Consider the following 25160-nt stretch of genomic DNA (forward strand, 5'->3'; position numbering starts at 1 on the left):
ACTGTTCTCTCTGATTGCTCTGGTTACCTCAAAGACCTCTTCATCCAGGATACGGGCACCAAAGATTATTACTCCATGGGTGTCCAACACAGGGCGAGCACTTCGGGTCAGGGGCCGGGTGACTCGCTTTTTGCAGTCAACGATGAGGGTCACAGACTGGCCCTTCACAGCCACAGACACACGGTGCCACCTGGTCATAGGGAGAGAGGGTCAAGTGAGTGAGTGAAAATCAGTAGAGGCGGGGTAGCAGTTGATGGAAGAGTTGAAACCAATAGTAATAACAGTCATGATTATCATTGTTATTGTTAGCTGCCATCAGCCCCCAACTCAAAATGGCCCCATACACCATAGAACAAAACACTTCTCAGTCTTGTGCCAGTCCCATGACAGGCTATAGACTGGACTATTGAGATCCATAGGGTTTCCACCGGCTGATTTTTGGAAGGAGATTGCCAGGCTTTTTTCCTAATCCTTCTTAGTCTGGAAACTCCACTGAAACCTGTTCAGCACCATAGCAACACACACACCTCCACTGACAGAGGTGGCTGCTGCCCACGAGGTCCATTAGTCGGGAATCGAACCCAAGTTTCTCACGTGGAAAGCAAGCATTCTACCAGTAAACCATCACTGCCCCTTAGTAATCATAATAGCTACTGTTTATTGACCATTTACAATGCACCAAGCACCATGAGATCATTTTGTTATTTGATTCTCACAATTCTATTACCCCTATTTTACAGACATCAAAAACGAGGCTTAAAATAGTTAAGTAACTTGTCCAAGCTACAAACTAGTATTAAATGCAGAGCAAGGATTCAAACTCTAACGCCCAAATTCTGGGCTAGAAATGACTGGAGTTTGGGCAGTGGGCAGGTAAAGTGTGGCCAAAAGGGTCAGCAGGTTTCTCAGCTTAGGAAGTGGGATCTGGGGCAACAGAGGGGAGCTCCTGCAAGTGCAGATCAAGCAGACCAGAGGAGCAAACTGACTTACTTGCCATCTGTTAGACTGATGCCTCGGAAGACCGGCTGAGCTGGGGGTCGAGGCCGCCCAGTCTGGTCCTCATATAGGAAGCGAACAGGTCGGCCAAGTTCCAGGCCCAGCTGCCGGATACCCTGGGCACTGTAGAGTGTCAGGAGGGGAGCCTGGAGGCCAGGCCGGGTTCGGACAACAGTCAACAGAGAGAAATCTCTGGGAACACCTCCTGGTACCCAAGAGAGACACATACAGGTAGAATGAGAGGCCATGAGTGCCACTGACCCCTTCCCTTCTAGGATCTGATCCCAAATCCCACCTCTATGGCCACCCTCCACTCTTCCAACTCCATCATTTCACCCATACCTGGGAAGAGCTGGCGGGTGGGTGCACTGAGCTGGGCAGGTCGGGAAACTCGGTAGGCCACATCAGCTGGACAGATGCCTCTTGCCCTCCTGACACCATCAGGGAGGGAAGGGAACCTCAGGGCCTGGAGCACATCCACAGGGGGTGCACCTGGGAAAATCCACAAGAGTCAGAGGGAGGAACACATCCTTAGGTGAGCATTAGAAGGGGGACATGTGGAACCTGAATGAATGGGAAATGCAGAGTTACCTGGACAGAGAAGAGCAGCATTGGTAGGTACTCAACTCCAGGCCCACTCCTTCCCCTTTCTCCTAGTGTCCCTCTCTCACTCTCTCCCTGTCTTGGTCTTACAGCCTGTGAATTTGTCTCCCTTAATATCTCTCTTCTCACTTGTATAAAAAGACAAGAAAAGGCAAATGTACAGAAACCAAAGTTTATTAGTGGTTACCAGGGATAGGAGGGAGGGAGATAAGGGGGTGGGGCGGTTTAACAGTGATGGAAAAATCACATTTATTGAGGGTAGGGTTGCACAGCTGATTATTGCAATTGCTCTCAATATGTTGTACACCTATAAAAAGTTGAATTGGCAAAAATGGCATGAGAGATATATTTACAACAATGATGGAAAAAGAAAGTCACTAGTGAGGCTGCTTATGTACACCAAACACCTCATGGGATTTAGTTCTTTGGTTTGGAGATTTAGGGTCATGGTTTCATGAGCTATTCCAGTTAATTGGCCTTATAACGTGTTTAGTGCTTCTCATCTACTTCCAAGTTCATTGGGTAGTGCCTAGAGCCTGGGGTCTTAAAACTTTGCAAGTGGCCATCCAAGGCACAATAATTGGTCTCTAGTCATCTGCAGCAACAGAGAAAGGAGAGTCAGGAACAGGAGGAGGAAGTGGAATGTGTGGCTAATTGCCTGCATGCTGCCATGAGACCAGAAGAACTCAAAGGTGCACAGCTACCATTACTGAACATTTTGATCAAAGATTCTACGTTAGAATCATGAACAAAAGGAGGGAAATGCAGAACAGAATTTCAAATTCTCATGGAATACAGACTTTCTGGAGCCATGGACTCTCGATGAACCCCTGAAATATTGCCCTGAGATAATCTTTAAACTTTAGACCAGAAACATCCCCTGAAGTCTTCTTAGAACCAAACAATAATTTAGCTTTAGTAAAGAATGCCTGCCTTGAGTACTGTGCTCTCTTAAGATCTATCTATTGGATAATTGACAAAAGCAACTCGAAAGGTTACATAGGAACCTTAGGTGACAGTGAGTTTGCGTTGAGTGGGAAGGAACAACCCAGAAAAGGAGGGTGGGAATGTAATCAATGTCACTATATTGTACAGGTAGAAACTGTTGAATTGGTGTACATTCTGCTGTGTATATTCTCAACAACAACAAAATAAAATTTAGGGGAAAAAATAATCTCTCTCAACTTTCCAGCCTTCTCCCTCTGTCTCACTCTTAATCTCGTGCACTCTTTGTATCTGTTGGTCTTTCTCTCTCCTCATCTCTTCTGCTTTCTCCATATCCCTCACATTCTGTCCATCTTTTTCTTTGCCTGTCTTTCTCCCTCTCTCTCATTCCCTTTCCATATCTCTCAGTCTGTGGGTCTCTGGCCTCTGTCCCACCTCCAGCACAAACAACATCTGGGCGATCAATCATCCTGGGCACAGGAGGTGCAGGGGGGTGGGGGCACCAGGGTGGAGCAAAAGAGGCAGCTCTGCGGGGAGGGGGCTTCAAGTTACTATAAATCCTGCATTTGGGGAGGTGGGGACAACACTGACCAGGCTGGGGAAGGAGATACAAGAAAGAGCCACCCCAGGAGCCTGTGCCCCCTGGTTTGGGAGACAGGCTATGGGAGGGGGGGAGCCTGAAGCTGCCACGAGGGGCTGGAGCAGGTCCAGGGCCCCAAGCCACACATCTGTGGATCCCATCAGAGTCCTTGCCCAAAACCCAGGCAACCTCCCCACACCTGGAACCTCGACCCTGCCCCGCCAGCCCCACCACCCCAGGAACCAGTGATTCAAGATCCAGGCCACCAGCCACGTCCACCTGGAACTTGGCTTTCTGGTGCTCAAACTCCCTAAAAGCAAAAGGTACCTCCCCCGGACTTGCCCCCAGATACACACACTGGTCACACCATCAGCTCCAGATTGGAAAAATCCCAAAGACAGTTCCAGCAAAACTTTCATAGAAGTGTGGGGCAGGGCAGGGGCCAGAGCAATCAGGAGAGCAGAGGTGGGTGGGGTGGGTGAGGTGGGGCGGGCAGGCAGAGAAAAGGCCCTTTGAGTCCAAGAGCCGGGAAACCACGGCCTTGCCCGCCCCCACCCACCCCAGCCTAAGCCTGAGCCCGGCCCCCGAGTGTGGCGGCTCCGCAAACACCGACACACAAGGGCCGCTTTGAGAGACAGGAGTGAGTGAGACAGAGACACAGAGACTCACAGAGACCCCAGGCCAAGAAGACCTCAGAAGGCCCCCACCCTCCACCAAACCTCGGCAAAGTACAGTTCAGTCCTATAGACAACCTACCCGCAGGTCTTCCTGCAGTCTTTCCACCTCAGGCCACATACCTGCCCCACTGTCCTGGCCTCCCTACATCTGCCCCATCACTCCTACCACTTCACCTCTGGCCCCAAATATGCCTCATTATTGAATCTTATTAATTCCACGGTGACCCATTCCCTTATAGAGTCCCACCTCCATTCATCCAATCCCACAATAAGAGACAGAATCTTAGCCATCCCCCACCTCTATGCCAATGGAGCCCATTTCCCCCTAAGAAAGACGCCTAGAGTCTAAAGATATCACACACTTCGATTTTCTGGCCCTGAGTGTCATCTTGGAAGTTCTTTCTGTAATCAAATGTAACTCCTTCATGCAGCCATTCGGACCATTTGCTCTCCAAAGGAAGAGGAAGAAATGAAAATTTATATGCAAATCATCTCCCAGTGTTTCCACTGGGGAGCTTGCTCCGGTCTGCCTAAGATCCAGGTGCTCCAAGCCCCCTCCTCTCTGACACCAAATCCCTTCTCCAATGAGCCAGGACTTCTAGGTCCTGGGAAAAAAGAAGGAAAGATTGGGGTTGTGGACACCAAGGTCCCAGGGGACCCTGGCTGGTCAGAGGGGGAGGGGTGGGGCAGGAATGCAAAGAGTTGGCTCCAGCCTCAGACACCTGATCCGGGCCTGTCCAGCAGCCGTCCTGTTGGCAGCTGGCCCCAGTGCTCCCCAGAGCCAGCCGCGTGGCAGCATCGAGGGCACAGGGAGGGGGAAGGGGTTGGGGGCAGAGAAGTCACTGGGACAGATAGTCAAGACGTCCCTTCTTTCCCAACTTACTAGGCTCTGCTCTGACCCACAGACATCCCACTTGCCCCAACCATATAGATTCAGAACCCAGAGACAGATAGTCACGCACTCACCTCATCCATCACCACTGGTGTCTACCCACTTCCCACCCCACCCCAGGCTGGACCAGGCTGGCCTTGGCCATCTTCAGCTCTGCTCCAGGAGCAAGCATCCATCCCCATTCAAAGCTCTCCAAGGTGGTTCTCCACTTTTCAGCCTTACCTGCCCTCCCATGTCACTTCAGGGAGGTAAAGAGATCTCTATCCACCTCCAAGAAACCGTTTATCCTGCCCCACAGCTTGGATCCTTGACGTCTCTCCTCAGCCCTGGGGCTTAGCGCCAACGAACCAAGGTGAATCCTGATTGCTCTTACCTGCACAGACCGGGACCGCGCTCAGCCCCAGCACCAGCGGTACCAGCAGGAGGAGACGATGGCAGCGGCTGCAACGCTCCATTGCAGGATGCCCGGAGGCTGACTGGAGAGAGCCTCCTGGGCGCCTCGGACGCCGGGGTCTCGGGGAGATTACAGGCTACCGGGCCGCGTCAGCTCTCAGAGGCCCAGCTCCATGCAGCGAGGCGCCGTCGGGGCTCCGGCGCAGCTCCTTCTTCGGTGGCCGCCGCTCCAGTGTGTCCCCGGCCACCCCAGGCGGCCCAGAGCCCCCACCTCGCCCCCGCCCCCGGCCCGGCCCCCGCCTCCAACCGCCCGCCCACTGCCACTAAGGGGAAACCCCACCCTCGGTCTCTACCTGGGGCGGGGGGCGGGGGGGCGCAAGGGGGGAAGCTTCCCTCCTTCGCGGACCCTCGTACTGCTCTTTCTGCTCCTTGCAGGGCCTTAATAGACTGCACCCTTAGATTCCCTTTTCGTGAACCCCAATATCTCGTCCCCAGCCCTCCCTTCCCTAAGACCCTGATGTCCAGTCACAGTCCCCCTCCCTCCCCGTTGAAGACCGGTGCCCCCTTTCAGCAATGGCCTGGGCGGGATTCAGGATACAGTGGGAGGAGAGAGGCGGGCCTGGGGGTCGCCACCCCCGCCCCCTGTAACCAGGTCTCCATAATTACTTCCCCTCGCCCCGCCCGGGGTAATTACAGAGCCCTGCCTGGGGCAGGGGTATTTATAGACGAAGCTATAGATAGCGAGTAGAGACCCACAAAACTACTGCAGGGACCGGGGTGGGGAGCGTGAGGGCAGACGGAGACCAGAGACTGGGATAGACTGACAAACACGCTAATCAGGCTCAAGGTGATGAAAATGGGGGAACTAGGTAAAGGATTCCGGGAGCCAGGTGGAAAGTGATACTAGCACTGTGGAGAAATGAAGGGGCAGTCGACACTAGCTGGGAGGGTCCAGGGAAACAGGGTCACTCAGGGACGTGGGACCGCCTCCAGGCGGGCAGCCCCGAGAAGGCCGCTACTTTTGGCGCCCAGTGCGCCCCCACGAACGGGCACCGCGCCGGGTCTGCCCGGAGCCCGCGGCGCGGCCGGAGAGAAGGCTTGCGCGAGCAGAGGCGCCGCCGCCTGCTGGCGCTGGGAGGGCGCAAGCGAACAAGGCGCCTTTGAGAATCAGCCCCCCCTTCCTCCCTCTAGCCGGCCCCGCCCCCAAGCCTGGCACACACACACCCCCTACAAAGCGCTCCTTGTCTCCCCCACCCTGCGCCAGGCTCTCAGGCCCCAGGGAACCTCGGCGGCAGCGTCAGGGGAACGCATCCGGAGCTCCCTACCGGATCCTCCCCCCCATACACAGTCACCCCAGTCCAGAAAAGCAGCAATTTTAATTTGAAAGCGATTTTATGTGAGTGAGAGAGAGGAAAGGAAACCCAAAGAGAAGAGCTGCAGGGCAAAAATCATGCAGCCCCAGCACCCCATCTCTTCAGGCTGACCACCTCCCCTCAATTCTCAGGCCAGGGTCCTGTGTCCCCATCCTACAGCGTGTGCCCAGGGTTGGGGGTCGCTGTGAAGGGAAGGGCTTAAGGATTACACTCATCAAACAGTACCCTGCCCTCCCTGCCTCATCCAAGCCCATCACAGTGTAAGCCCCTTTCCTGGGAATTAGACAGGAGATGGGGGAGGGGGCATTTGCAAGGCTAGTGCTTGGAGAACCCCAGGGACAGACCATCTCAGGGCTCTGCCTTTCCCAAACACCCACCTCCACCACCAGCATTTCTTAACCTGGGGAAGTACAGTACTTCTTTGAGTCTAACTGCAAGTCTCTATCCTCAGAGGAAATTAAAAATATCAAGTTGGCTCCTACATCTCCACCGCCCCTTAACCACCACCTTTTTATTTTTCAGTCTGACTGCAGAAAAAGAGGTGAGTGCGAAAGGGGACAGTAGACAGGAGACAGTGACAGGAACCCTCCCTCTTCCAGGGTGGCCCCAGCTGCAGGGACTGGGAAGAGGAAGGCCTCTCAGAGCCCTACTCCCATGTCCATCAGTTTGGGGGGCCTGCCCCCAATATTCACCTGTAGGGGTACTCCCCCTTTCCACTCTTCAGATGAGGAAATATGTGAGGCAAGATGAGAAAGGGAGCAAGATCTTGGGAGCAAGGCCAGTGCTTTGTGCTGGGGGAAGGAGACCATTCCAGGCAGGGGGTGGGAAATCACCCCAAATCATGGGAGACCCCAATAAATCCAGAGACTCCAGGCCACTGCAAGGAGATGCCTAGCCCTTGTAGGGATCTGGAGTCCCTTCTACTTGGGATATTAAGAAAACTCCTTGGGGGAAGGGAGGTATAGATCCCCTCCCCAAGGTCTCAGCTCTGGCCCTATACACCTCACCACACAAAAGGTCTCAGAACTTGGCCCCTCCCCACCCTGCCCCAGGGCGTGGAGTCTCTCTTGGATGTGCACTCCCTCAAGTGTGAGGAGCACCACATCTAGGTCCCGGTTCAGGCCAGCTGGTGGGGAGCCTCAAGCATCTCCATGAGGAAGGTATCAATGGGGGTGTCACCAATGAGTTTGAAGAAAAACAGATGCTCTAGACACTTCAGGCCAATAGACCGGAGGGCAGGAAGACGTAGCAGCAGCTTGGCAAACCTGAGGTGGGGGTCGGAGAAGGGGGTGAGAATTGGAACCACATGGGCCCCAAATACACCCTCACCGGCCCCCGCCCAACTCCAGGAGAGCCTCAGTTCCACAACCTCCCACCTCCACAGCCCCATCTCACCGTCCCTGCTGCTCAGGGTACTTCTGTTTGCAGTAGGTCTCCAACGATGCATATACTTTCTCCCGCAGGACCTCTACCTCACTGGGGTTGGAGAGGCCCTTGGCATCTGGGACGGCAGTGAAGAGAAAAAGAAAAGGGTGGACAAATCAAATCAGGTCAGACATGTAGATGTGGCCAACAGACTTCCTCTCAGGGCCCCACCTACTTGCCCTTCACCAGATGCCCAAAGAAGCAGAGCTTCAAGTCTCTTAGATGCTCAACAGATGGGGGCCCACTGGGTTTGGGATGGGGTTGGAAAGGGAATATATCAGTAAGCGGGCTTTTCATGGTCAGCTGAGAGATTTCCAGATTGAGGATCTTACTGAGAGGGGATAGCTGGGTAACTTAGGAGTCTCTGGAAAAGAGGAGACTCCAAGGTTGCTTTGATCTTGAAAGACAGGGGTAATCCTCCTCTTACCTGGATTGAAGAGAATGATTGCCCTCAGGCAGCCAAGCTCTGTCTTGTCCATCCTCATGTCACGCATTTTGGACACTAGCTCTGTCAGCACCCTGGAGAGGGACCTGCAGGTCACTCAAAGGTCACAGCTCAGCCAGCCTTGGACACGGACCAGCCTACAGCCCTACCCCCTCTACCTACAGGCCAGGCCAGCCCAGCCGAGGGCCACTGACCGATCAAAGATGGCTCCCACGCCTGCAGAATGGGCTGAGTTGCGGTGCACGTGAAGACCTGTGGCGAGGAGGATGCCATCTCGGACATCAATAGATCGGTGGGAGAAGGAGGCAATGAGGAGCTCGTTCCACCCTGAGTGAGGGGCAGCAAGGGGCAGGAGCCAGAGATCAGGCCATGGAATTGAAAGCAGATCAGGGGAAGAGAAGAAGAGAAGTGGCAAGGTCAGGAGCTGGGCTCCCTGAGTATGCAAGGCAGGGCCACTGGGATCACTGACTGTCAGGAGGTCAAGAAGGGGCCAGGTGTCAAGGAGTCAAAGGGATCTGAGGTGACTGACCTGCCCGTAGCAAAATGACCTGGTCATCCAGAGGCAAAGAGGAAAAGTGGGGGATCCTCTTCGCCCACTCTACAAGCGTGAAGAGCTGTTTGTCAGCTGCCTGACAAATGTTAGTCACAGGGTCATTTGGCTGCAGGAGACAGGAGGGTTAAGAGTTATGGAAGGTTTGGAAGTATACTGGAAGCCACCCTTGTAAGAACATTGTGACACCCCTTCCTTATACTGCAATCTTCTTTCAAGTCCCATCTGAACCAATCCCTGTAAACTGACCTCTTTCAGTATTAGTGCAAGCAATTATTTATTTGGGATTTGCCTGTGGTTCTGCTGGTGGGTTGTTTTGGGCATGGAGAAAAATGGGGCTACCACACCCACCTCAGATATTTAAGAGATCTTGCCTGGCAGCCCAGGTGGTGTTAGGAGGATTATGACGGGGAGAGAGGTGAGGGGAGAGGAGGGGGAGGAAACAGACCTAAACTAGCCTTCCCGCCATCCCCACCCCATCAGGAAGGAGAGTATATTGACCCCATCACTCACGCTGCTGCCGCTACCCCCGGTTCCCCCAGGACCCTCAATGCCCTGGTCACTCTTCTGCTCCACAGCAAGTTCTGCCTCCAGGATCCTGTCCACAGGCATCTCCTCGGGGGCTCCCCCAGCCCCCTCCCCATCCCCGTCCTTGTCCTTCCCCCGCTGACGCTCCTCCTGTACCGCTGGGGGGGGGAGGAGAAAAAGTGGACAGTCAGCAGCCAGTCATGAAGGGTTCAAAAATGTCCTTTAGGGCCTTATCAGGGTCTTATAGCCCTTAAGAGATATTTACAGGAATTGTAGAAGTCACTGGAAATAGTAGACTGGAAGCAAGGATAGACAAATGAGTTAAGAAAGAGAAAAGAAGGGGAGGGTAAAGGAATTAGGGAGAAAAGTAAAGCAGCATTTAAATGGCTTGTTACTAAAAAACATCTTTATTGGCTAAAACATGTGCCAAGTACTTTTTAACATTCATTCAATCATCATACCAACCCTGTGAACTATTGTTCTCTTTTTAAAGATAAAGAATTTGGGGCTTGGAGAAGTTAATAACTTGCCCAAGTTCACACAAGTGTGCCTGACTGCAAACCTTGTGCTCTTCTGACTCAACAAAGAGGCCATAAGAAGAGCACTGGCCTGGCCTTCAGATGTGGGCTCTAATCCCAGCCCTGCCACTCTTTTGTTGCATGGCCTTGGGAAAGTCACTTTACCTGCCAGGCCTCATGCTCACCTTCTCTAAAGGATATTTGACTAAGATACTCTCTAAAATGTCTCTCTTAGAATTCCATGATTCCACGAATCAGACTTAAGGCAAGATGAAGGGAGAGCAAGCCCTGAGGATCTTCAGTAATGTCTACAGCTTAAGAGGCTGAAGGTCCAGAGGTACAAGGACAGACTGTACATAACTAGGAAATAGAGACAACAGAGGAAAACAGAGGAAACATCAGATCAAAGAGACAAGGGACTATTCAGGTTAGAGAAAGGCCCATCATGGGAAAGGAAAAGTTATCCCACCCAAGGACCAGACTGGGGAAGGGTCAAGGAACTGGCCAGAGACGCAGAAGCACTAAGAAGGAAACTAGAGGGACTAGATCAGTGTACCAGAAAAAACAGTTCATGAGGACAGAAAAAAGAAATCTAATATCGCCCTCTGGAGGAGAGAGAGAACAGTCCAGCCTTAAGAGACAAATGGTCAGTGGTTCTCTCCAATCTTCCCTCTACCTCTTCTCTCCTCTCCCACAGGGTGGGGTAGGAGAGGAAGGACCTATGGGCTGGGAAGCCTGGTCAATCCCTTACCCTCTCGCTTCATGCCTGTGGCCAGGCACTTCTGATAGCGGCAGTACTGACAGCGGTTACGCTGGCGCTTGTCCACTGTGCAGTCCTTGTTGTCTCGACATGAGTAGGTCAGGTCCTTACGGATGGTGCGCTTGAAGAAGCCCTTGCAGCCCTCACAGCTGTACACCCCATAGTGTTTGCCTGCAGAGGAGAGGGAGACAGCAATAAGAAAGGTGCACGGAGAACATGTCACCATCAAATCTCTTGCCAACCTTCCTGGGCAAACCTTAGTTTACATCATTCCTGTGTTTGCCAAACGGAGATAGGGAACCAGGAGGTGAGGGATGATCCAGTTTCGCTCTCTCTCACTGTTCAGAAACCCTGTCCCAGCCTCTTCTTCCCCCTGTCTCAGCCTCCTCTTCCCTCCTACACCCCATCTAGCACCTTAGCTTCAGGTTCCTTAGCTCTCACCAGACCACCCCCAGCACACTTCTTGTTATTATTGTTATGTGCCGTCGAGTCAGACCCAACTCATAGCGACCCCTCTTTGGGTTTCTGAGGCAGTATCACTATGAAAGTAGATTGCCCAACCTTCCTTCTGAGGAGTGGCTGGTGGGTTTGAACTGCCAGCCTTCTGGTTAGCAGTCAAGTGCCTTAGGCACTATGCCACCAGAGCTCTTCCAGCACACCTACTCCGACCTAATCCCATAGTCCCTGGGAATTCCCAATGGGAAGTGGCCCAGACTCTCTCTGCTGGTCCTCTGAGCCCCATACCTGAGCTTCTGTCTCCACAGATGGCACACAGACGTTTGCCAGCCCCAGGGCCACCTGGAGGAGGTGGACAGTGCAGGCCCCGGACCCCTAAGACTGGTGGCTTCACATCTTCAGGGGGGCCAGATCCACCCCCGGGGAGCGACACTGTTGAGTTAATCTGGGATGAGGGAAATGGGGAAGTCACAGAGAGACTCATCGGGAAGAAGATTCTCATAGGTGATGGGAATCATTCCCTCCCACCTAGGTAAGGCCTGCATTGCACGTTCCACAGAACACTATTTATACTCTAGTCTATGTGAGTATCACTCTTGGAACACAATCCCAAAGAAAATAGATATAAATAGTGCTCTCTGAAATCGTGCAACACAATGGCCCTAAGGGGACATGTATCTTAGAAGGACAGATGGGACCAAAAGGGCAGAAAATACTGACAGATGAAAGGGATATCAAGAATTCCAGGGTCCTTTTACAGGGCTGAGGAGGAAGCATGCACTGAAAGATCAGACACCTCAGAAAGGTCAAGGAGATCTCACAAAGACCACAGGCCGACCAGCATTAAAAGACTAGAAGGTCAGTGGGCCATAGGGAAGTTCACATAAGGAACTGGGGTCAAGGAAATAAGGAAATGAAAGCAGAGAGGCAGTAAGCAGGTCACAACCTCTCACCTGGGGGCTGCTGACCGGCCCGGAGAATCCTGGGGGAGCTGGAGGGGGCAGACCAGGGGACCCCATGGAAGAGCTGATGACCGGGAAGGGGGAGCCCAGTGGAGGTGGTGGCAGTGGGGGTGGGGGTGGTGCCCCAGTGCTTCCAAGGGATGGAGCTGCAGAAGGGGGCAGGGGTGGCCCAGGAGGAGAAGGAGGAGGGGCCCCCTGGGTAAGGTGATTTGGGGAGGAGCTGTCTGGGCTTCGGGAATCTAAGGAAGGGATACATAGGAGCACAGAGACACACAGAGACAGAAGAGACAAAAAGAAAATATGAGTCTTCGTTCATCCAACTGGAGGCTTTAATTCTCTCTCTAATCCCCTGCTGCACGCCGCTTCACCACACTCCACTCATCACCAAGTCCACAGATCCAGAGATACCCTACCGTCAACTACATTTTAACTCCCAATTGTAGTGGCAGTGTGTGTGTGGGGGGGGAGGAGCGGGGGATTGACAAAGGAGAGGAGCGAAGCTCAGGTGAGGCAAAATTCCAAGCAAGGTTATTTAGATGACTACCGGGTCACCCTAAGCTTGACCGTCCCTTGTGGGTGGGGCAGCACGTGGAGTGAAACATCCAGTTCTTCCTTTCCCACTTTATAACCAGGTAGCCGGATCGCGAAAGTGAAGGAGATAAGCAGGAAACCCCTCCAAGGGCACAGGATCCACCTTCACATGTCCAGAGCCCTCAAGCTCCAGAGGAAAAGCCCTTCCCACGCTAGTTACTTCCAGAGTGCAGGGCCTCAAACGGTCAAGGCTAGGAGGGCGGAAGCTCCCCCTCCCCGCCCCGCCCCGGGGGGAGGGCGCTATGGTCCTCCGGGAGGGAGGGGACGCATGTTTACAAACAAGGAGGCGGGAGCGCCAGGGAAAGAGAGCTGGGGGGGGGGGGTGTTGCAGATAACTCGGTCACTGGCTCACTTGCCCGCCTGCCGGGACACTCACCCCGCCCGCTGTCGCCCATTCCGTCCCGTCCAGCCTCCCCCGGCTCCGGCTCCGGGGTTTGTTGTTCTCCGGCTGCCGCCGCCGCCGTTGCGGGATCCAGCCACGGCCGTCGCCGCCGCCACCGGGACGCGACCCCACAATGCATCTCTTTTCGCACCCCCACCGGCCCACACTGCCCTGCGGCATGCCGCTGGGGGAGGAAGGGCGGGCGAGCAGCCCAAGACATGATTCCTAGTTGAGTGTAGGGATACCGGAGAGGTTCCAGGGATTCCCAAGGATTAATCGAGTGACTAGCTGAGCACGAAGAAGCCCCAGAGAAAAAGACTCTGGGCCTGGACTGGGTCGAATTAAGCGCTTCGCTCTGCTCTGCACCAAAATGACAGCGCCGGTGTGGCAGCCATATTGGTATAGACGGGAAGTCTTGACGTTAGTTCCCGCCTCCTCGTCTAGTTGGAAACGGAGAGGGTGGTTCTCAGTCTTAAGTCGGCCTCGCCCAGCCTCTCCTCAAATAACCTCCACATTCGCGCATGCTCGCCAGGGCGAGGTGGCTTTGCCGCTACCGGAGAGCCGCCATCTTAGTAAAGGTATTGAGACGTAGGTAAAACGGAATTTCCTGTTCTCGCGGGAGCTAACGGCGGGATTGCCACGTCCGTGCAAACCGGGAAAGGAGAGGATCCCGGAGCCGGTGAGAATTTCCTGCTTTTTTCCCTACTGTTCTTTCCAGGCTTTTTTACCGGCCTGGTGGATCATAGAGACGAGGGCCCAGAGAGTCCATAAAGTGGAGGCTCGGAGACTAGAGCGGGGCCCTGCATCCGGGAGGGGGTTCGGGATAAAAAGAACGAGTCTTGGGAACCATGTGGGTGGGGACAAAATGGAATGGAGTGGTCTTTAGAGGTAGACGGAGGGTCCGAGCAGAGTAAAGCGGATCCTGGGTAGGTATAGAGTTGAGGGTCAAGTGAAGTCACTGTCTCTGTCCCTCTGGTCAGCATGATGGCCAGAGGCCTGGGGGGCCCCCACTGGGTGGCCGTGGGACTGCTGACCTGGGCGGCCTTGGGGCTACTGGTGGCCGGACACGGGGGTCATGGCGACCTGCACGACGACCTGCACGAGGATTTCCATGGGCACAGCCACGGTCACTCACATGAGGATTTACATCATGGACACAGCCATGCCCATGGCCATGGCCACACTCACGAGAGCATCTGGCATGGGCATACCTACGGTCACGACCATGGACATTCACATGAGGATTTGCACCATGGCCATAGCCATGGCCACTCCCATGAGAGCCTCTACCACCAAGGACATGAGCATAGCCATGGAGGCTATGGGGAGTCTGGGGCTCCAGGCATCAAGCAGGACCTGGACACTGTCGCTCTTTGGGCCTATGTGAGTCCCCAGGGGATGGGGGAGAGAGGGGCTGGTTCTGGATTATTAGGAAACCCCGCATCATTTGACCCCTTCCTCTCCCTCACTAGGCACTTGGGGCCACAGTGCTGATCTCTGCAGCTCCATTTTTCGTTCTCTTCCTTATCCCGGTGGAGTCAAACTCCCCCCGGCATCGCTCTCTGCTCCAGATCTTGCTCAGTTTTGCTTCAGGAGGGCTTCTGGGAGATGCCTTTCTGCACCTCATCCCTCATGCTCTGGGTAAGTGACTTCTGATCTCTATCTCAAATCATAATATATTTTACTCTTTGGACAAGAAAGTTCTTTCTTTGCTGTAATTTCTGACCTTCCAATATTATCCATATATAGGTAGGTTGTTCCCTCATCTGGATTTTTTTTCTCTCTTTCTCCAGAGCCTCATTCTCACCACCACGTGGAACAGCCATTGGGACATGGACACTCTCACAGTGGTGAGAAAGGGGCAGACAGGGATGGGGTTGAGATGATGGCTGAGGAAGGTCTCTCTCTCCCTAATCTTCATCTCCTACATTTAGGGAGGAGAAATCTGAACCTTGCATTTTTTTCTTAATGTTTCAATGCCTCCATTCCCAGGCCAGGGCCCCATTCTCTATGTGGGGCTGTGGGTCCTCAGTGGAATTGTTGCCTTTCTTGTGGTGGAGAAATTTGTAAGACATGTGAAAGGAGGACATGGACATGGACACACTCACGGTCACACACATGGAAGTCATGGCCATGGAAGACAGGGTGAGCCCAAGAACAACTTTCCTGAAAGCCATCTTGCCTGCCTCAGTATCTCCTCATCTTATGGCTGTTAGGTGGGAGAGGGCTTTTCTTCGTCCAGAGATCTCTGTTCCCCATTCTCACCAACTCCTTTCTGCCCTCAGAGCCTTCTTCAAAGGGAAAGCAGAATTCAGAGGAAGAAGAAAAGGATACAGGGGGGGTACGGAAGAGAAAAGGAGGGAGCATAGGGCCCAAAGATGGGCCAGGGAGACCTCAGAACTCTGGAGAGGAAACAACAGGCTCAGGTGAGGATCATGCTTGGGATCAGCTTGAGCAAAGGGCATCATTGTGGAATATGCGCAATTCATGACAGCAGGTATTTGAGAAACACTGAGGTGTGAGGTAGTCTCTTAGAGGATGTGTGAGAATGGCTGACCAGGGCTGGGACTGAGGATGATGGATTCCTCTAATGGTCCATCTTCCTTTCCTCATCCAAGACCTACGTGTATCGGGGTACCTGAATCTGGCTGCTGACCTGGCACACAATTTCACGGATGGTCTGGCAATTGGTGCTTCATTTCGAGGAGGCCGGGGACTGGGGATCCTGACCACGTTGACTGTCCTGCTACATGAAGTACCCCATGAAGTTGGGGACTTTGCCATCTTGGTCCAGTCTGGCTGCAGCAAAAAGCAGGTTGGTGATGATTTGCACCAGACATGGTTGTCTGAAGCCCTGTGTCCCTACTTGCCCACCCCAAACCCAAGAATGCCACTCCTTAGTTTCAAACAAGTCATACTATCTCTGACAACAGATCTCCTAAAAACAAGGGGAAGGAAATTCTGTTTCTTTGTCCTGTAGTTCATTATTTCTTAAAATGTAGCCTATAAATTAAATGGTTTATTTTTATCCTACCCTCTACTCTGAGCTACTATCAGAATTTCTGGAAAGGATCACTACTCTAGCCAATTTGGTCTCTTAAGATTTTCCGGAAAATATTTATTCTAGACCCTTTTCTTTTTGCTTAGTTTCCAAAGACATAGATTCTACCCATGTATACCCATATACTACCAGCCGTGGCTAAAGCACTGATGCACTTTTCCTATGGCTAATGCCTCTCTCTTTTCTGCCCACCAGGCGATGCGTCTACAGTTGGTGACAGCAATAGGGGCACTGGTGGGCACAGCCTGTGCCCTGCTAACTGAAGGAGGGACAGTGGGCAGTGAAGTTTCAGGCAGTACAGGTCCTGGCTGGGTGCTGCCATTCACTGCAGGTGGCTTCATCTATGTGGCAACCGTGTCTGTGTTGCCTGAGCTGTTAAGGGAAGCATCACCACTGCAGTCACTTTTGGAGGTGTTAGGGCTGCTGGGGGGAGTTGTCATGATGGTGCTGATTGCCCACCTAGAGTGAAAGGTGGGATAAATTGCCTCCAGTCCTGCTTCAAGCCCCTATCCTCTCACTCCAGATTAGAAGTCTGAAGGTTGGGAGCCCTTGCCAGGGATATCTGCAAAAGGAGTGAGTTCCTGCCTAAGGGAGTGGTGACTTTGGCATTAGGGCCATCAAGTTTTGGCAGTTTTACAGGGGCTATAGAGGTGAGAATGAGAGGCCAGAGGGACCATTGTGTTGGATTGCAGGGCTAAATAGAGATGTGAAGACTGGCTGGCTGGAAGGAGTAGGATGATGGCAGCCTACCCAGTGTCCCCTACACCTCCAGTTCTGAGGACCAAGCTGCCACACACGCTTCTCCGAGGTGCACCTCCCTCTCTCCTACGTGTTGGAAGAGATTTCAGGGAAGATGAGAGTCCTGGACAGAGGAGATGGCAGGACAAATTGGGAATAAATATCAATCGTGTGCCCTGATTTGGGAGTGATTAGCAGGGGTGGGTGGGAAGGGGAAAGAGTTGCTAATCTCATGGCCAAATCATTTTGTTTGCTTCTCTTTTTTATATCGCTGTGTTTGAATCAAGGGGTAGGGTGGTGACCAGAAATAAAGGCCTGGGATCTTGTGCCCCACATGTAGTCTTTGTCTGTTTTTTGGGGGGTAAGGGGTCTTGTCTTTAAGCTCACCAGGCCAACTAATCCTGCAGTCTGGCCACGCCTCCGCAATGGGAGGTCCACGCGAACTGGTGGCCGTAGATGGCCTAACGCTGGCAAGGCTTTTATTGGCTCCAGTCTTACACTCCCTACGCCCTCTCTGCTCTCCGATTGGTTCTGATCGATGTTGCCTGCTCTCCCGCAGCCAGCCATGGCGTCTCAGCTCCGACTTGGCACCTCGCTGGCCTTGGTCACAGGTTGAGGGGTTTTTCTCCCGGGGAGGGTTGGGTTCCGGAGTGATGTCAAGGGGCGAACCCTCCGACCAAGCAGCGGCTGTAACGGCTGGTCGCTTGTCCGAATTTTACTAACTTTGCTCCCGGTGACTTCTGATCCCTGCCCTTTCTATATGTCCAGGGCGTATTCTTTTCTTATCCCAGGTGCGGGCAGCGGCCTCGGCCGGGCTATTAGCGTACGGTTGGCCAGAGAGGGAGCCGCCGTGGCTGCCTGCGACCTAGACGGGGCAGCAGCACAGGAAACCGTGCGGCTGATGAGCTGGCCAAGGAGCAAGGAGGGGGCGTTCCCCCGGGCCCACGCTGCCTTCCAAACTGATGTATCTGAGGCTGGGGCCGCTAGACGCCTGTTGGAACAAGTGCAGGTGAACGTTAAGCGACCTCGCCCCCACCCACCTTTAAAGCGCTGACACTGCCCCCACTCACTGGCTCCTAGTAGTTTTTGATGTGTAATCTCCCCCTCCCATAGGCCAGCTTTTCGCGGCCACCATCTGTCGTTGTGTCCTGTGCAGGCATCACCCGGGATGAGTTTCTGATTCATATGTCTGAGGAGGACTGGGACAAAGTCATAGCTGTCAACCTCAAGGTGACCTCAGAACCTGTGACTTCTGGCCTCCCCAGCCTGGGTTGGGAGTTGGAGGAGGGCTGTCACCCTAGCTGATCTTTTCTGCCTTGTTACCCTCTCCCTAGGGCATTTTTCTTGTCACTCGGGCAGCAGCCCAAGCGCTGGTGTCCAATGGTTGTCATGGCTCCATCATCAACATCAGTAGCATCATAGGAAAGGTCAGGCTATGTTGAGGAGGTTGGCCAGCCAAATGAACATAGAAAGGAGAGCCCCTCCTTGGAAGTAATGACTCATATCAGACTTCTGATTCTTCTATAGGTGGGCAATGTGGGACAGACGAACTATGCTGCTTCCAAGGCAGGAGTGATAGGGCTGACCCAGACTGTAGCCCGGGAGCTTGGACGGTTGGTCAGACCCCTGGGGTTGATGAGGGCCTTCACTGAGGCACGTGGGGATTCAGAGGGAAGGTGCCAGTGTACAATCCCCTCCAGACTTAGCACCCACTCTCCCTCAACAGATACGGGATCCGCTGTAACTCTGTCCTCCCAGGGTTCATTTTAACACCCATGACACAGAAGGTACCACAGAAAGTGATAGATAAGGTAGGAAGCTGTGAATGGAGGGCAGAATCATTCAGACATAATTTTCTCTGACCTTCAAAAAGAGAATGCTGAGCACACAGCCTGGCAAACTGTAGGTGCTCAGTAAATGTACAGATGGATGAATGACAAAAGAAGGGCCACAGGCTCAGTGTACAAAAAGATCCATAAAAGACACTTTCATGTACATATGAGTGTTTCCTTACAGGTGACTGGAATGATCCCGATGGGACATATGGGGGACCCTGAGGGTGAGCACTGAGTGGGGAGGGCGACCTGAATGAAGAGGCCTCATGGTGGTTTGTGGTGTCCTGGTGAGAGGGCCTCACCAGGACTGATCGTTGGGGTGTTGTGTGTTTGTATGTCTGTCGGAGAAGGAGGTGTTTGGGGTGGGAGATAATGGCTGCTTTGGGTCCATGGGGGTGAGCAGGATTCTGCCCTCTTCCCACCATTTGCATAGATGTGGCAGATGTGGTCGCATTCTTGGCATCTGAAGACAGTGGATACATCACAGGGGCCTCAGTGGAAGTGACTGGTACAGAAGCCCCTGAGGCCGGTGCAGGGAGGGAGAGGGTAGAGAAGTGGAATCCAGAGCAGATGAGAAAGCAAGTTGGGAGAGTCTGGAGCCAGTGGAGAAGGGCTGAGTTTCCTGTAGGCCAGGGACAAAAGTGGGTGCTCCCTAGCCCATTCATTTCTCCACCTTTTCATCTCCCCAAATGTTTCTGTTCCTCCCAGGAGGTCTTTTCATGTAACTGCTTCAAGGACTCTGGACTCTGCTCACTCCCCCACCACCCTGCCTGGCCTCCTGCTGATGTGGACTCTTAAGTTCCCAGGCTTCAAAAGGGGTGGCACTGTATGACCCGGGAATGCTGAATATGGGAGGCAGGGGTGCTTGTGACCCTAATAAATTCCAAATCCTCTTCCCTGCCACCTCCGGTTCTTCTTGTGTCTGATTCCTCAGACCCTTCCCCACCTCCCCCTCCTTTCCTTTTCCCGAAGGATTGTTCCCTTTCACCGCCTGGTCTCCCAGGGCAACCCCCGCCGCCGGGTGTGAGAGGAAAGAGTGTATGTCACTGTGTATGCGTGACATTCTGGGTTTTTTGGAGGGAGGGGTCTCTGCCCCACCCCCTTCCACTGGTCCTGCAGCCTGAGCCCCACCCCCACTCTCTGGGTCCTTATGGTCCCCAAGGGTAATTTGTTCATGGCCCCATCCCAGTGTCCAGTCTGTCCTTGGGAGGGGGTCTTGGAACAGGTGGCCCTCCCCCATCCCTCTGCTTTCTCTGAGTTCCCCCCTCCCCTTTCTCTCCACCTTACAATAGCTGCAGCCGGCCTGGGGTCGGATGGGGGGGATTAGGGGAGGGGGCCAGGATTAGGGGAATGGACCAGCCGATGAAAGGAGCTGGAGGAGAGCAGAAGGGAGGGGGCTGGGAGGAGGAGGAGGAAGGGGAGGGGGTCGGTGCTAATCGACTCTGGAGCCCACATAAGGACTGGCCACGGACAGAGGAGAGGACAGGGAAGTAGGGGGGAACCTGGGAAGTGGGGGGATGGGACCCACTGCTACCCTGTTCCAGAGACAGGCCACCCCTGGTAGCCACAGCCCAAGTCCGGGAGCCCCAGCTCAGACTGGTGGGGGGACAGGAGGCCCATGACGGCCTCTCCCTTACTCCCCTCATCCTCAGCCCTCAGTGGGGATCGCTCTGCCCCGTCCTCTTCTCTTTCCTCCTAGTCCCCTTCCTTTCCTCCAGAGTCCTGAAGGAGGCTTCTGCTCACTTCCCAACTCCAGACATTCCGTCCATTATGCCCCCCCAAACACGCGCCCCTCCCGATAGGGGCCCCATCTTGTGTGTGTGTGTGTGTGTGTGTGTGTGTCCCTGCTTCCGCGTGGTGTCTCCACTGCCCCATTCCTCCCGTGCTCCTCCCTTCCCCGCCCCGGGCCGCGGCTCTTGATTGTCCAAACGCAATTCTCGAGTCTATGGCTCCGGCCGAGAGTTGAGTCTGGACGTCCCGAGCCGCCGCCCCCAAACCTCGAGGGGAGAACGCGTCGGAGGGTCTAGGGAGAGCCAAAGCGAAGGGTGGAGCAAGTTCCCAGGGTGTTGAGGGGAATCCTGGCACCTCTGGACTTCGTTGCGCTCCCAGGACTGGAGGGCTGAAACTGCAAAAGATCTCTGGCAGCTTTTTTCCCCAGGATCCCGGGCTGGGGTTACGGAGAAGTTAGGGAGAGGTGGGATTCCCCTGGGCCGCCAGGGGTACGCAGACTGGGGGAGGTGGCCCTTTTCCCGAGCCTTCCGTCCCCTCCCGGGGTCCGGGCGTACCCAGGCCCCGCCCTCCGGGGCGGAGGCCCCGAGTGGAGGGGATCCGGAGAGGAACGGCGGCTAAGGTTTGGAGGCACGTCTTGCGACCGTGCTGGGCCGGGGGCGGGACCGTGGCCCCCACGTGGCGCGGGACGCCGGGGACCCTGCCTCCTTAAGGGAGGCGGACGTCGCTCGTGGGCGGGGGAACCCCCGCGCCCACGTCGCGTCCCACCCGCGCCCCGAGCGGCGGGTGACGTCTCAGCTGCCCGGGTTGGAGGTGGGGGGGAGTGGAGGGGCAGGCGGAAGTGACGTAGGGCCCCAGCGCCCGAGCCATGGCGGCAGCGGCGGCGGGAGCTGCTGTCTGAGCAGACTGAGCGAATTCGGGTCGGGAGTCCCGGCCCAGGGAGAGGCGCGGCGGCAGCCGGGTCATCGACCACTGGAGCCGGGTGAGGGTCCGCGCTGGTTTGGGACATAGGGGGAGCCTATGGAGGGGCGGGGTCTGCGCGAGGGGCGGCCCCCTAACACCCCCCTCCTCCTTCTCCTCCTCTCCCCCCAGCCTTCCTCTCCTCCTCCGCCGCGGGGCTCTTGTGGGGGGAAAAAATCTGTGCTCGGTCACCATGACGACGCCAGCGAATGCCCAGAATGCTAGCAAAACGTGGGAACTGAGTCTGTATGAGCTGCACCGGACCCCGCAGGTGATGAGGGATCCTCCCTTACAGCTTGGCCCCTCCTCCCAAACCTCTCGATCCGCAGACCCCATCGCACAACCTCTTTCATTCTTTGGTTCATTCTGCCAGCCCTGTCCGATTTCAGAGCCTCTGGCCCTACCTTAGAATCACCGTAATCTTTTTAAAGCACGTTTACATTTATTCTCATTTAATCCTGAAAGCAGTCCAGCCGGGGAGGTAGAAGTATTACCAGCTGGACTTGAAAGACAGTAAGCAGACACAGAAATGACCTTCCCTCCTTTCTCAGCTCAGTGTGCATATAAGGCTCACCTAAGAGCTTGTTCAGAGCCGCTGGGTGGTGCGAAGAGTTAACAGGGTCGGCTGCTAACTGAAATCTTGAAGGTTCCAGTCCTCCCTCAAATAAAAGGCCTGGTGATCTACCTCCCCACAACCAGCCAGTGAAAACCCTGTGGAGCACAGTTCTAGCCAACACACATGGGGTCAGCCACTGAAATTCCTGCAGAACAGAGTTCCACTTTGGCACACATGGAGTACCCATGAGTCATTGCTAACTCCAGGGCAACTGGGAGCATATTAAAAATGAAGCTTCCCAGGTCCCACACCCAAACATTTTGACTCAGTAGTTGGGATGGAACCCCAGAATCTGCATTTTTAACTAGCACCCAAGAGGATTCTAATATGGGTGGTACAAGGACCAAACTTTAAAAAAATTTATAAATCTGTGCCACTCTCCTACCCCTACCCCTACCTCCATCCCAAGGCCCTTTCCCAAACCTCAGGTCCTGCTATTGCGAAGTCCTTACTCTTGGTTAGTGGACACAGATCAAATCTCTTCTCCATTTTTCCCAAGTCAGTAGTCCCTCTCTGTCTCAGAATTCCCACCTTAAGCAGCCAACATGGAGCACCCAAATTCTGCCATTTCACTGTATTTCTCAGAACTCCTATTTCATGGACCACTTGTGTCTATATTGTCTCCCCCCCACCCCATCCCACCAACACTTTTGCTCTCACTGATGCCTCCAGGAAGCCATCATGGATGGCACAGAGATTGCAGTTTCGCCTCGGTCTCTGCACTCAGAACTCATGTGCCCCATCTGCCTGGACATGCTGAAAAATACGATGACCACCAAGGAGTGCCTCCACCGATTCTGCTCTGACTGCATCGTCACAGCCCTGAGGAGCGGGTAACAGGAGGGGCATGTTTGAGATGAGGTGAAAGGGTACAGAGTGGGGCTTCTCCCACTGGTCCTGGTTCGGCCTGGGCGTCAGTGCCCTGGTGACTAACCACACAGGGCCTCCCTCTCCCAGGAACAAGGAATGTCCCACCTGTCGTAAGAAGCTGGTATCCAAGCGGTCCCTGAGGCCAGACCCCAACTTTGATGCCCTGATCTCTAAGATCTATCCCAGTCGGGAGGAATACGAGGCCCACCAAGACCGGGTGCTCATCCGCCTCAGCCGCCTGCACAACCAGCAGGCCCTGAGCTCCAGCATTGAGGAGGGGCTACGCATGCAGGCCATGCACAGGTAGGAGACAGGGAGAGAGAGGGCAGCAGACTAGTGGGACATGTCTCCCCGCGCTGGCTTTGCTGCTGGCCAGCTAAGTCACCACGGCCCTTAGCCTCGGTGTCCTATGTGCTGACCATAGCTTATTCGTCAGGTCTGGAAGGCATGGATGTGAAGTGCAGCTTCTTAGTAAGCAACTGGTGCTACTATTTTTAAGAAGAAAATAGCTCATTTTCTGACTTTCTAAAAGTTAGAACAGCCATGCTTTTGAACATAAACTCTTGATTCGTACTGCTGGAGATTCAATCATCCTGGGTCAGCATTTCTCAAACTTTAATGTGTTTCCGAATTACTTGTGGGTCTTGGTAAAAAATGAAAATTCTCAGTCAGTTGGTCTAGGGTCGGGTCTGAGATTCTGCACTGCTACAAGCTCCCAGGTGATGCTAATACTACCGTACCACACTTTGAGAAATAAGATCGTGTGATCTTAAATTATTTAACCTCTCTAAGCCTCACTTTCCCCAGCCATATAGTAGAGATAATATAATTAATTATATGCTTCATAGAATGAGATGATCAGGGCAAAACACTTTGTGGGGTGCTTGGTCTGTAGTTAGTGTTTAATAAGTGTTAAGTATCATTGAGGCTTGCCTGATCTCTTAATTCTCTGAAGTTTAAAGTCTAACCCCCTTATCCTTGATGCTTTCTAACCTCATCCACTTGCCTCCACAGGGCCCAGCGTGTGAGGCGGCCGATGCCTGGGTCAGATCAGACCACTACGATGAGTGGGGGGGAAGGAGAGCCTGGGGAGGGAGAGGGGGATGGAGAGGATGTGAGCTCAGACTCTGCCCCTGACTCAGCCCCAGGCCCTGCTCCCAAGCGACCCCGTGGAGGGGGCGCAGGGGGGAGCAGTGTAGGGACAGGGGGAGGTGGCACTGGTGGAGTTGGTGGGGGTGCTGGTTCTGAAGACTCTGGTGACCGGGGAGGGACGCTGGGAGGAGGAACCCTGGGGCCCCCAAGCCCTCCTGGGGCCCCCAGTCCCCCGGAGCCAGGTGGAGAAATCGAGCTCGTGTTCCGGCCCCACCCCCTGCTCGTGGAGAAGGGAGAATACTGCCAGACTAGGTGAGGAGCCTTGTCTTTCCCCAGACCACAGAGAAACCAAAGATCACAGACTTCCATCACAAGTGGGCTTCCCCCAAGTCCAGAGAGAAACCTTAACCTAGAGGCCCTATTGGAAAGTCCCCTACCTACCTTCTTGCCCTCTTTGAAGCTTCCTGTGCCCTAAACCTACCCTTTCCCACTCCAGGTATGTGAAGACAACTGGGAATGCCACAGTGGACCATCTCTCCAAGTACTTGGCCCTGCGCATTGCCCTTGAGCGGAGGCAGCAGCAAGAGGCAGGGGAGCCAGGCGGACCTGGAGGGGGTGCCTCTGATGCTGGAGGACCTGATGGGGGGGGTGGGGAGGGTGGAGGTACCGGAGGAGGTGATGGCCCTGAGGAGCCTGCCTTGCCCAGTCTGGAGGGTGTCAGCGAGAAGCAGTACACCATCTACATTGCTCCTGGGGGCGGAGCTTTCACGGTGAGAGCTTCTGAGAGGTGATATGGGAGGGGGGAGCAGGCAAAACCATGACCCTGACCTCCTAACTTACCAACACTCCTCTCTCCATCCTCCATTTCCCTTCCCCATTCTTTCTTCTCCATCACTCCATGTTCTGCTTTGCCCTCCATTTCTTTTTATTTTTCTCTCTCCTCTCTGTCACCTTTGCCTCTCATTTCCTTTGTCATCTTTCTCCTCCAACTTTATTTTCCCCTCTGCCTCTCTTTTCCACCCCTTCCCTAGACGCTGAATGGCTCACTGACTTTGGAGCTGGTGAATGAGAAATTCTGGAAGGTGTCCCGGCCACTGGAGCTCTGCTACGCCCCCACCAAGGATCCAAAGTGACCCTGCAAGGGGCAGCCAGAGAATGGGGACTATAGGGTGTCCTGTGTCCCG

At 54.2% G+C, this 25160-nt stretch overlaps 5 protein-coding genes across 5 annotated transcripts in view; 3 read left to right on the top strand and 2 right to left on the bottom strand.

Moving 5' to 3' along the window:
- COL11A2 (collagen type XI alpha 2 chain) overlaps positions 1-5148 on the bottom strand; it is a 32108-nt gene extending 26960 nt beyond the window's left edge. Inside the window, exons 1-4 of the mRNA XM_007939310.1 lie at positions 5067-5148; positions 1339-1488; positions 991-1201; positions 28-190 (exon numbers count right to left, since the gene is read on the bottom strand). Coding sequence (XP_007937501.1) covers positions 28-190; positions 991-1201; positions 1339-1488; positions 5067-5148 — 606 coding nt within the window. The remainder of the gene's footprint in view (positions 1-27; positions 191-990; positions 1202-1338; positions 1489-5066) is intronic.
- A 2428-nt stretch (positions 5149-7576) lies between these two features.
- On the bottom strand, positions 7577-13296 carry RXRB (retinoid X receptor beta). The gene is made up of 10 exons (XM_007939312.2): positions 13071-13296; positions 12095-12342; positions 11430-11586; positions 10677-10856; positions 9393-9565; positions 8859-8988; positions 8524-8656; positions 8312-8403; positions 7855-7960; positions 7577-7724 (listed from the first exon to the last, which is right to left on the bottom strand). The coding sequence occupies exons 1-10, from the start codon at positions 13294-13296 to the stop codon at positions 7577-7579; spliced, it is 1593 nt and encodes a 530-aa protein (XP_007937503.1).
- Positions 13297-14057: 761 nt separating this feature from the next.
- On the top strand, positions 14058-16605 carry SLC39A7 (solute carrier family 39 member 7). Its single transcript, XM_007939314.2, has 7 exons — positions 14058-14459; positions 14549-14717; positions 14870-14926; positions 15069-15221; positions 15362-15502; positions 15695-15891; positions 16333-16605. The coding sequence occupies exons 1-7, from the start codon at positions 14058-14060 to the stop codon at positions 16603-16605; spliced, it is 1392 nt and encodes a 463-aa protein (XP_007937505.2).
- An 835-nt stretch (positions 16606-17440) lies between these two features.
- On the top strand, positions 17441-19737 carry HSD17B8 (hydroxysteroid 17-beta dehydrogenase 8). Its single transcript, XM_042780745.1, has 9 exons — positions 17441-17486; positions 17667-17884; positions 17989-18105; positions 18210-18302; positions 18403-18488; positions 18602-18686; positions 18892-18934; positions 19144-19288; positions 19683-19737. The coding sequence occupies exons 1-9, from the start codon at positions 17441-17443 to the stop codon at positions 19735-19737; spliced, it is 888 nt and encodes a 295-aa protein (XP_042636679.1).
- A 1854-nt stretch (positions 19738-21591) lies between these two features.
- On the top strand, positions 21592-25109 carry RING1 (ring finger protein 1). Its single transcript, XM_007939317.2, has 6 exons — positions 21592-21669; positions 22687-22847; positions 22972-23187; positions 23899-24288; positions 24473-24746; positions 25008-25109. The coding sequence occupies exons 1-6, from the start codon at positions 21592-21594 to the stop codon at positions 25107-25109; spliced, it is 1221 nt and encodes a 406-aa protein (XP_007937508.1).
- Positions 25110-25160: the final 51 nt, after the last annotated feature.

Source organism: Orycteropus afer, unplaced genomic scaffold (genome assembly GCF_000298275.1).
Source record: "Orycteropus afer afer isolate SDZICR_OR568_19922 unplaced genomic scaffold, OryAfe1.0 scaffold00059, whole genome shotgun sequence".
NCBI lineage: Eukaryota > Metazoa > Chordata > Mammalia > Tubulidentata > Orycteropodidae > Orycteropus > Orycteropus afer.